Here is a 12,377-nt window from a genome sequence, read left to right on the forward strand (position 1 = left end):
GTGTAGACCAGGCTGGTCTGTAACTCACAGATAGTAGCTTGCTTTTTGGCTCTTGAGTGCTGGAATTAAAGGTGTATACCACCCTACCTGGCTGATAATGAGGAGTTTTAGAAAACATATCTTTCAAAGGCAAAAATCAAACTAATAACAATCAAAATTTAAAACTAGAAAAATACAACAAAAACACCACAATCCTACAAATTATAGCATAAATTGTTTAAGAAGGTATTTCCCTCTGCCATAAAAAAGCTGTCTACAGGGTTTTAAAGTTATCTACATACAAAGATAGGAATAATATGACATAATTTCTAGATATCTTCCTGTTTGTGGTACAGAAAATCAAACCCAGGACTTTGCCCATTTTCTCATTGAGCAACATATCTAGCCTCATATAAATTTTACAGAGGTTTAAGGCTCCACCAATTAAAAATGGGCAAAATCCTAAAGAATGATCTTGCATCCCAAACAACTAACTGGGAAATAAATATATCAAAATCCTTTCAAGACAATTAGAAGGCGGATAAAACCCTGACCCTGACACAAGCAAGTCCATACTTGCTGATAGAAATTTTGCTTTGGTTTGAACTAGGAAACTAGGAAGAACTGGACCCTTGCTAGAAGACAGGCTGAGTTTGCCTATCAGGTGCAAGCCTGAGAAGCCTTGTGGTTGGAATCAGCTCAGTAAGACTGGCTATAGCTTGGCAGACCCTGAAGCAAACATCTCAGACTTAAATGAAGCACAGGCCACACAGGCCGTCCAGGAATTTGTGTGGAACTCAAGCATAAAATCTGTTGGATAGACACCTGGGGCCTGAAGGTGGGTGGGGGTTGAGCATGGGGAAGATGAAAGTGAAGGCAGAGAGCTTTGGTTCCGGTGGAAATCAGTCCTAGAAGCCCAAAGCCAGGTTTGTAGACAGTGAGAACTCAGACAAATGGAAACATAAACTAGTCAAAGATCCCAGCCAGATCTGACCGGATGCCAAGAGGAAGAAGGTAGACAGCAACAGGCAGAGGGGGCATGGGAGAACATCAAGGGCAAGCTGCTTTGATGTGAATCTGATCAATGGAGTTGGGGGTTCCTGTTTTTGGATTCCAGCCTAGAATCTGAAAGAGAACAGAGTATGGACGTGCTTGCCAAGAATGTTCCTGTTCCTGTGTAACGTGCAGAGGCATGTGTTTGTTTTGCTTCAGCCTTACCAAAGTTTTGCTTCACTTTCTGTTCCCCTAATTGTTTGAGCAGGGCTGGCTAATCCCAAGGGAGCAATCTGGGGAACAATGCCACATATTATCTGAGCTACTGTAACTGCAGTAAACTTGACACATAGTCATAGCAGGTGTTGCTCTATAGCTATTGTTTCCTTTCCCTTCAAAGAAAGACACCTGGCTCTCTGTTGACTTAGGGCAGGCTGAAGAGGGACTGTAGTGGACAGTGAAGTGTTACCACAGAAGGTATTTACTTAGACTCAGGGTGCTAACAGTCCTGCTTTGTTGCAGAAACATCAGAAGCAAATGAAATGCCCAAGAGAGAAATACAGGGCACAGCCTGACTATGAGGTGAGCAGCAAGTCACAGAAGAAGAAACTTACTCATGGTGAAGCAAAGTGAGGAATGTGTGCCCTCATATTGGTTCTTTGTCCCTGCACCCAACTCTCTCCTCCATCTAAACCTGGGCTCTAATGCCTCCATTGGTACTCAGCAGCCTCCTTCCAGGCCCTTCCTCCACACTCTTACCTCACCAGATGAGCATCAGTGACTAGGTACCTATCTGTGTGACCTGCCTATATGGACCTTCTGCTCCCTTGTCTTTGAGAACAGAGGACTGCTTTGCTCTATCTTCCATCTGTCCTGATCCACTTCATTTTCAATGAAGGCTGACTCCTCCCAGACTGCAACCAGTTGAGTTTTCTGTTCTATTTTATGCTGATCTTCCAGAATCAATCTAACTAATGACAGTTGTTCATCCCTAACCACTTTGCCTGTATCCTTATAGATGGAGCTGCTTGTGCTGTGTATCAGAAGGTATATCTTATCTGTTAGTTAGGCCTGTTATTCCCTTAAGAAAAATCTAGTGAAACCACACTATTGACATAGAGTATACAGCATTCAGTACTCAAAATTACTATTTTGGAAAGTAGCAGGTTGCAGCAATCAATCCATAAAGTACTACTTTGAATATAAAGAAATTAGTATAATTTTAAAACCATCTTTAAAAGAATCAGTGAGGAATTTATGAGTCTTGTAATAGTTCTGTTTTGGGGATTGAAGCAAAGGATTCTGAGTAATAAAATGATAGCAAAAATGGAAGTTGCAGACACATGAAAATATATTGAAAACAGCTAAGCATGTCTCTTGCTAGACATAACACAAAAAAAATATACACTTACTTACAAGCTGTTCTTCAGCAGTTATGTCATATTTCTAGCTAAGAATACCCAGCAGAGATGAATAATAACTGGCAATCGCCTTTCTTTCTCCTACTTAAACACTTTATGCTAGAACAGCAACAAAGTCTACTTCAAACTAGCTATTCCCCGTAATCATGGGGTGGTCTTGTGTTTCCTCAGTAGCTTATTTTAGTTTCCTATCAAGTGAAAGAAGTAAAACAAAGTTAAAATAAACTTGTGCCAAACTAATTCTTATATCATTTTTTGGGACAATCATATAATGTTACTCAGGGAAAAAACCCACTTTTGGAATTTTAATTACAGGTTAAATAATTACTGTTTTTGCTTCCATGAAACAACGGCTCCCCTTACTTTGAACTTTCATTCTCTGAAAACAGCAGCTGCTCCTCCAGCTTCCTTCTCTACTGTGAATGTAGTCTTGTAGGAATACTAGTGCTTGAAGATGTGTTTGTATTATTTGTTTATTTATGTGTGTAATGTCATGGGGTGTGTGTGTGTGTGTGTCTAAGAAGGTGAGAAGGCATTTGAACCCCTGGTGAGGGAGTTGCAGGAGATTGTGAGCCCTTTGATGTGAGGGATGGGAACTGAACTTAGGTCCTCTGGAACAGCAGAAAGGGCTCTTAACTGCTAAGCCATCCGTCTGCATAGTTTTTTTTTTTTTTTTATTCCTAATGTTCTCACATTTTAGTGTTTCTGATCCTAATATTGAATAGAGGAATTAGCCTGCACTCAAAGTCCAGTAAATACACTGTGAACTGTTTTTCACTCTCATTTACTTTCTTTCTAAAATTTTTTGCTTTAAATTTATTTTTATTTTACGTGTGTGGATGTTTTGCCTGTACATATATGTGTTTCTGTCCTGTGCCTGGTGCCCTGGGAAGCCAGAAGGAGGTATCTGATCCCTTGAAATTGAGAGTACAGACTGTTGGGAACTACCATGCAGACTCTGGAGTCAGACTCAGGCCCGCTGGAAGAGCAGCTCTTAACCATTGAGGCATCTCCTCAGCCCCTTTATTTTACCTTCAGTCTACCAATCTAGAATTTCTTTTTACAGACAGTATTAAAGACATATTCTAGTCTAGATGAGAGAAAAATTCACAGCTTTATACTGTACACAAGTATATATCTTTGAAGACTTAGGCCTATTTTTGCCATTTACCTTAAATATAGCAAACATAAAATTATCATTAAATACTACTTAAAGCATAAATTGTTCTCACTTAGAGTTACAGGATTAGAAACGTCGGAGAAAGGCTTAGGTGCATGGCCTAGTGATTCAGTCCTGAGCTCTGTGAAGCTTAATTTCTCTTACTAGACAGTAATCACTTTGATATTACCACCCATGTTTACATAATGATCACAGAGTAACTACAGACTCTGGGATGCCACCCTAATATGCCCACAGTGACTGCACAGCTGACATTAACCATGATCAGAATGTACAGATTTAGTTTGGATGAAACCAGGATTTAAAAACAAAATAGAAAACAACAACAACAACAACAACAACAACAACAACAGACTAATAGGCTATCTCAGCCTGAAACCAGGTACACAGTGTGTTGAAGGGCCAAACACTGGGGAAATTAGTCATTTGACTGTACCTGGCATTCTGTGACATATGTCTAAACTATTGGTGGTTAAAATAAAGTCTAATTCTAACTTTGTGATGACTGAAAAAAATTAGTTTAGGTAAATAAATAATAAGTAGATATAAAAACCTATGTTTTGTGTGTCTTTAAAATGTAGACTTTAAAAGTAAGGCAAGAGTAAAATGGACAGCATTTTTAGTTTGTGTGGTTGTATGATATTCTATGACAGTGGTTCTCAGTTTATGGTTTGTAACTCCTTTGTGAGTCAAATGACCCTTTCACATTGGTCACCTATCAGACATCCTGTATACTAGGAGATTTACATTATTCATTATTCACTATATATATTCATCAATATATACATTATACATTATTCATGACAGTAGAAAAATTAAGAAAAAAAATTATGAAGTAGCAACAAAATAATTTTATGGTTGGGGGTTACCATAACATGACGGATTGTATTAAAGAGTCACAGCATGAGTAATGTTGAGAACCGCTGTTCTAGCATATTTTAGAGGCCTTTGAAGTGGGAGGATATTTAGGCCAGAAATGCAATAAGGAAGACTTGGTTCTAGATTTCAGTCAGGTGGCTCGAACAGAAAATATAAAACATCCCAAGGACATGGCAGGTGCCCAGTCACTGGTGACATCACGTTACTTCTGTCCTAAATTCTGTTAACTTGACCTGCTGCTACTAATAGTTGTTACTCTGGACTTGTAAATGCTAATAAACAATCCTGAGCTCCAGAAGCTTATAGAATATTTAGTTTATTCTTCCACTACTGCCCAGAAAATGAGCAAACATAATCCATAATCCAAGGCTTTTTCAGGGTGGTGGGGACTGTTTACACACACACACACACACGCACACGCACACGCACACGCACACACACACACACACACACACTAGATCTCTGTATTTGTGCCTGTGGTGCTGAGACTGAGCCTAGGGCCTTGTGTATAAAAATAACATTCTCCAGCTGGGTTTCATGCCTGGCTAGGTTTTAAAATTTAGGTTCCTACTTTAGCATCAGGCACTTCTGATAATTAAATTCTGAATTTATAATAGAAATCTTATTTGAGTCTTTTAATTGTATTAAATATCAAAAATAATTCCCCAAGCACCACACAAAACCAAATGTGATGCTGTATGCTTGTAATCTAGGAACTCCAGAGATAAAAGCAGGAAGATCTAAAGTTCAAGGTTAGCTTCACCTGCATAGTGAGCTGCAGAACGACCTGGGACATATGAGGCTGTCACAAAAAACAGAAGAAAAAAGAAGAAAGGAAAATAAAATAAAATGGACAAACAAACCCAAGGGAATCTTAACTCACTTCTATGTTTTATAGCAGATCAAAATAAGACACAATCAATTAATACATACCTCAGATAGAAAGGTGATAAAGGTCTTTCATCTTCTTGTGAGCTAAAAGGAAACACATGTGTATTAATATAACTTCTATTAATACAACATCTATATTTTACTAAAACTCTGTTTTACCTGTCACAAATAGTGACATATTACTGCTGATCGTATATTAGATTCAAGTTAACAAAACACTCTCCCTAGGATCTAACCAGCATGAATGACTTCTTCAAAGAAGCCAGGTCATCAGATGTATTCTCCGATAAGATGGTTCTCTGTAAGTTTACTAACACTAAAGTGTTTTACATCACACTTCCAGAAGCAGCTTTTTACCATATTTTCCAACAAGTCTAACTAGATACTCATATGACACACAACCCTTATAAATGATGGCAGACAATTATTTTTGCAACGTTAATTGTAAAAGTAAGATAAACGATGACATACTTCTGTTTAGTGCAGGATACTTACAAGACTGATTTCCTGGAAGTGAAAAGCTCATTCCTCTGAGCTAAATCTCATGGTATTTGTTCTTCTGGGGTTGCTCTACTAAGTATTGTGGGAGAGAAAACCATGCCAGGAAGCTTGGTGGGTAGAGTGGGTTGAGACCCCAGAAACTTGTGGTTGCACACCTGAGATGGTAGGTACCTCCCTGCTCCCTGCCAAATTCCTGGCCTGGAACATGTGCCACACTTCCCACATATGCAAATGGAACCTCTGGTCAGGTAGGCCCAGAACAGAGTTCTCAATGCTAATGAAGTACCTAGAGACCCTGGGAGTTTAACCAGTAAGCTTCCCTTCTCGGACATTCCTCCTAGCAAAAGGATCTAATCTCGGGTCCACCCTGAGAAGTTAGTATGGTAAGCATCCATTTTCCACAATGAATGGTCAATAAAGAGTTTGGAACTAAGGACTGTTTCTTTCATTGAGAACCACCATGGGGATCATGGAGCAGGCCTTCACCTACAGAGCTGCTGCAGAAATCTCCCATAGTCGGGCCATCTGTGCTCCCGGCCATAACAGCCGAAAAGCTAAGGACCTTCACTGATGAGCAAATCTAGAGCTCCCATTCCCTCCCCCGGTCCCTCACCCCCAGCCCTGGGCTAGGGCCTCTGACTCTCCACTGAACTCATCAAGACCCATTGGAGCATAAATGTCCAGGAGTTTGGGAGCACCTGGTCCCGACCTCGTAGAGGGTGTGGACCCCCAACATTTCATTCCGGCTGGGAGTCCAGAAGCCAGGGAATACCAACTTCAGCTTTCTCACATCTCAGCCTGCATTTTTCTACCCTGGAGCATCATATTGGTATATTGGTGTTTCCCTGAAGCTCAGCACCTGGCTCCCCGTTTTGCCTCCCCAGTGGCTACGCCCAGTGGTGAGGTGGGACTCAGACCCACAAGTATAATCTGATAGGGATAACAGGAGAGGACAAAGTTTCAACACAGTTTAAGTCCCTCAAACAAGATGGAAATAATAGGAAGCTTAAAAAAAAACATTTAATTTTATATGTAAAATACATGCGAACATTTTCTTTAACATGCTTTTCTTCTAGTAAACTACCTTTAATTATAAAAGCACAAAGTGAGTTTCTCCTGCTAACTCAATTTCTTAAGCATAACTCATGAAAATGGAAATGTTGGATTCAAGTGGCAATACTAAACTGGAAGTAAACAAGATCTTACTTCAGTGATATAATCTCTCACATACATACTTGTCCCTCTCTCTCTTTTCTCGCTCTCTTCTCTCTCTCTCTCTCTCTCTCTCACACACACACACACACATACACACAGAGACACACACATACACTGTCTGTCTGTCTGTCTCTCTCTCTCTCTCACATATACACACACACACAAACTCAAACACACACATTGTCCTAAGAGTTGGAAAATGTTACATTCTAGCTAGACTTGGGCATGTATAATTTGACACACTATTTTTCAATCTCCTATGATTTTTGGTTTGCAATTTTAATCTTGTTTGGATGTTCTCTTGCCCATGTTGTTAATAATACCTATGTTTCATAGAACATGCATTCATATACACAGGCATAAATTAGCTATGCTAATTCTTCCCATATGAGAGGTGATGCATCACTTCATTGCAGAATAATGTGGATGAGCTAGGGGTAAGGCTGGTACTGTTCAGCCGTAACATTTAAGAGTTAGAGGTGATCACTTCTGAGAAATAAATATTCAGCTTGGCTGGCATGAAGCTATTTGAAGCAATGGTTTTGTAGGGAGCAACTACTTTAAGCTAACCTCACAAGAAATTTACACGTTTGACTTCAAAGTATTCCTAGAATACGCTTGACAAAACAATTGGACTTGTTCTCTAAGCAAGGACTCTGTATCAAGGAGACATTATGGCCAACATTGTGCCAAGAAAGCTGCCAGTATAAACCTGCAATGATTTCATGTCACAGGAGAGGAATATTGCCTTGTGTTTTGAAGTGAGAGCTGTTAACACTAACATAAAACAACTTACAGTGAATTGGCATGCTTAGCATATTGCACTTTTGTGGGCATTAAATCAGTCATATTTGTTTGTTTTTTAAGTGCTAAAAGTTTGCAAGCATTCCAACCTCTGACAATGTTTTAAGACATTGTTATCTACAAAGTTTACATGGGAATACAGCGTTGGAATTAAAATATCAATCACAGAAAAACTCAATTTTAAGTAAGCTTATGATTTGGTTTTGAGCCACATTTGGTTTTGAGCACATAGCTGTGCTGGGCCATGTTGCCAGATAGCACAGGACTCTGAACAAAGTTGTCTTCCTGTGCCTTCCACTGATGTCTTTGTAGTTAGGTGAGTGCTACACTACTTTGTAGCAAACAGAGGCAGTCTCCTTTCCCTCCTCCTCCTCCTTCTCCCCTCCTCCTCCCCCTCCCCCTCCTCTTCCTCCTCCTCTTCCTCTTTCTCCTCCTCTTCCTCCTTCTCCTCCTCTTTCTCCTTTTTCTCCCTGTACATACCTTCCACACAAATGCAATGAATTACTTATTGCCTTTGGATCCTCATAGAGATTCTCACTTTACTTGCCCTCATTTATTCAGAAAAGTATGCTCAAAGTAGGGGCATAACTCATCCAGGCAACAATGAGTGTAGAAGACTAGACAGGTAGGGAAGAGACCCCAAAGCAGTAGTGCAGAGACTTTTCTTGGTGGAGGCTGAGGATGCTAGTTCTTGGCTGTGTTGTCTTTATCTCTTGGCTGGAAGCTGTATGTGAGATTGTGACTGGGAACTGGGCAGAAGCACTGGATACCTGATGGCTGGGCCATCCAAACTGACCAGCTCATTCTCTCCCTATGGTTCAGTTCAGTGCCTACCATAGATTATTTAAAAATGTCCCCAGAACTAGCAGCTTAATGGTGTCCTATGCTCAGAGACCCTTCCTGCTTACAGGAACTCTGCATTCACTTTCTCTTAAGTTCCTACTATGAATCTATAAAAACTTCTTTCTAAATGGTTCTCAACGTTCATTCTCTAAAGTCTCTAGATAAGAACCTGAAAGCTATTGGCCTTGAGCTACTTAGGTGGTCATTCTGATTTCTTGGCTCCTAGCCTTTGAGGAAAAACCCTGCTGTTCTCAAACACACCCCAATATTACTCTATCAATAACTGGCTAGTGCTGAGTACAATTTATTTTTATTCCCCAACCTGTTTTGGTCCTTAATTGTCTTCTAATTGATTTTAATTATCAAAATAGCTTATCGTGGGCCAGGGATGTGGTTTGGATGTTTGAATGCCTGCCTGGAACTGGTATTAAAGGTGTGGGCCGTCATGCCAGTCCAAGAATGTCTCATGATGGAAACACAGGTTTAGATCATAAGCTAACATTGTTTTAGGCTATGTTGGCACAAAGTAAATTCATCAGTGAGGCATGAAGTCAGAAACTACAAATCATAATGCTGTCACTTTGATCAGTTTTTAAGTGTTCTAAAAAGAAATTAAAATAAAATGAAGTAGACTTTACGTTACATTTTATGGATAACTAGTATATATCAGAATGCAATCCATGTATGGAGAAACAAAATATGAAAAGAAAATGAGGGTAAATAACTCAAATTGATTAAATAATGAACATATTTCTTCCTTTTTGCTCTTTAGAATTGCTCTTGCCTGGGGCATAGCTATATAATTTTTGATAAAGTTGTGCATTTGAAACAACTAAATCACAGATTTTAAATTAATCAAATCAGTTAACTTTGAAGAATAATTAGCTACCCTGACTTTGGAAGTCACTCTAAGTCAAAACCCACCAAGGATAGTGCTTTTTCACAGCACCAAGAAAATGAACTGTTTCACAAAATTTATAGTTCAGAATGGGAAACACTCTAAAGATCATTAATTCTATACAGTTGTTAAAACAAATGCATTTTTGTCCTTGGCCCCAAACTACTTAGATAAATTCCTGACCTATGTTCATTTTCTGACAGTCTTAGTCATGTCCAAAGACACTGAATGACTTCACTTAAGTTCTAAATTAAGTATAATCCTTTGCTTGGATTCTAAACTTAGAATTCTGATTCACTTTTAAGTTTGAAAAACAAGCACATACGCCACGCCATGTGTGGTGTGTGGATGAAGAAGAGAGCTGGGCTGTAAGGCTGTGCAGTGACAAGCTCTAACAGTTTGGACAGTTTGGGATTTATTTGTTCTTTTCATTGTTGTTGTTGTTGGGTTTTTTTTTTTTCTTCTGCTATTCATGTAACACAAGGAGGTGCTTAAAGGTGTATAGTTTCTTAAAACAGCTGCTGTGGGGAGAATGTTTAGCACAGACCCCAAAAGTCCACATCTAAGAAGTTACAACTGGAGTGGCAATAACTCAGATATCAGGGTTTTAGTGGACTCTTCTCACTACGTAGTCAGTGGGCTCACTTACTATGGCCAGCATTGATGAATCATATACGTAAATGGCACCCACCCTTGGAATCTTTTCATGAGCTTTGGAACCACAGAATGCAGTGTCTATCCAGATCACTAGATAGTAAGCTAACTAGAAACAGAAACAGCATGGTGTTTTATGTGGGAAACAAACAAACAAACCAAAAACCAAACCAACCAACCAAATAAGCCAAACCAAAACCTAAAAGCTGTTGGGAGAATTCCCAGAATAGGGTATTCAGATGCATTTCCAAACTGCTGTCCCACTCAGTGTCAAAATTGAATGTTAACACAAGCAATCCAAAATATTCTACTTTCTAATCTCTTAAAGTGGCTGATTACTGGAAAATTAACATAATTTACATATTCATCTTCACTCTTTAAATGTAGTCTCAATTAAGTTAAGACTGGAGATTTTTTTAAAGTGTTTCTTGGATACTGAAATGGTAAGAATTGGGTTCCACTCTTTCTAGAAATGAGGAAAACCATTTGTGAGGATTTAAAGAAAATGGGCAAAGGTGGAAGAGGAACTGAACTGCAAGTGAAAATGGAGCATTAAGCAAATCTTTCAGGAACACAGATTTTTCCGGAGGCTCCCCACCAAGTGCTACTCAGAGAAGTCTTCTTTGAGAACAGGAAGGAAGTGATGCTAGCTTTCTCTCTGTCCTCTTCTGAAGTGCTGTGCTTGAGCGGCCTTTGTTTGTCTTCTCTTGGACAATGACCACAGGCCATGACAATGGGGCGGTCAGGAGCCCAATGTTGTTCTGCTGTTTAGATTTTGAGGTTGATCCCACTCAAGTACAGAAAACAAACAACACAAAAAAAGCACACTCAAGTCCCGATGCTTTTTGGAAAATGAGTATAAAAGTTTACCATCAGTTTGTAGCTAAACGTTGGTGCCTGTAATTTGAGGAGTTGTTTACGATTTTGTCTTAAGCCTAAGCAGCAACTTTTCAGTTTTCCACCTGTGTTTTTACTAAGAATGCAACACACACAGCCCATCTAAACACAAGTTACCTTCTTCCAAGGAGTAATGGCTTTCTTTGACCAAGGAAGAAGTGCAAATATGAGGGAGCTTAACCAATGCTGAATGGCGTTATCTGTCTAGCAAAATGGAGGAACAAAATACTTTCCAAGATTTAAGATTTTTTTTTTATTTCAATAGCATAGGAAAGACTTTCTCCTCCTCCTCCTTTTTCTTCTTCTTCCTTTTTCTCCTCATTGTCATCTTCCTCCTCCTCTTCCTTTCCCCCTTATCCTTCTCCCCACCTTCCCCTCTGGTGGTACTCCATCAGAACATAGAGACTGGGTTCCTGAGCTTAGCAAGCACTCTGCCAGTTAGCTAAACCCCAGGGAGAGCTACTGTTTTCTTTACTGTGGGTGGAAATCTGAAGTGTGTGTGTGTGTGTGTAATTCACGACTTTGGACTTTGAAAATACATACAGAAGTCCTGAACTTCAGGATGTGACCGTGTGTAGAAATTGGGACTTGAGATGGCAATCAAGTTGACATATAGCCATTAAGCCTTGAGTTGTTGAGTGGGCATGCCTGTGTCATTACAGAAGAAGGGAAACATGAATAAAGGAAAAATGGTGTGGAAAGGTCTTCTTGCAGTAAGGGAAAAGAGACCTAGTATACACCACTGCCTCGCTTCTGCTGAGGGACTGGCCAGCAAACCACAGGTCTACAGATCTTTGGAACTCTAGGACAATACACTTCTGCCATTCTCAGCTCCTGGGGGCTGTGATACTTAGTTACATCAGTCCTCATAACCTGTATACTAACTAAAATATTTGTTCTTTTGTTTGCTTATTTGTTTTCAAGTTCTTCTTAATTGGAATGTGCCCGACTTTGCAAAAAGGGGAATGCTCAAAGACAAGATAAGTTTTCCCCAGGGATCACACAGACACTAGATTTCTCTTCCAAGTGTGTACTTAAGACTCACCAAATGTGGTACATTTACACAATGGAGTACTACTCAGCTATTAAAAAGAATGAATTTATGAAATTCCTAGGCAAATGGTTGGACCTGGAGGGCATCATCCTGAGTGAGGTAACACAATCACAAAAGAACTCAAATGATATGTACTCACTGATAAGTGGATATTAGCCCAGAAACTTA

At 39.6% G+C, this 12,377-nt stretch overlaps 1 protein-coding gene across 3 annotated transcripts in view; it reads right to left on the reverse strand.

Moving 5' to 3' along the window:
- The window catches only part of Fam13a (family with sequence similarity 13 member A), an 88,124-nt gene that overhangs the window by 64,176 nt on the left and 11,571 nt on the right, over nt 1-12,377 (reverse strand). For all 3 annotated transcript variants that reach the window (XM_021164985.2, XM_029478401.1, XM_029478400.1), the window contains exon 2: nt 5,386-5,427. In XM_021164985.2, coding sequence (XP_021020644.1) covers nt 5,386-5,427 — 42 coding nt within the window. The remainder of the gene's footprint in view (nt 1-5,385; nt 5,428-12,377) is intronic.

The sequence above is a fragment of the Mus caroli genome, chromosome 6 (genome assembly GCF_900094665.2).
Source record: "Mus caroli chromosome 6, CAROLI_EIJ_v1.1, whole genome shotgun sequence".
Lineage (NCBI taxonomy): Eukaryota > Metazoa > Chordata > Mammalia > Rodentia > Muridae > Mus > Mus caroli.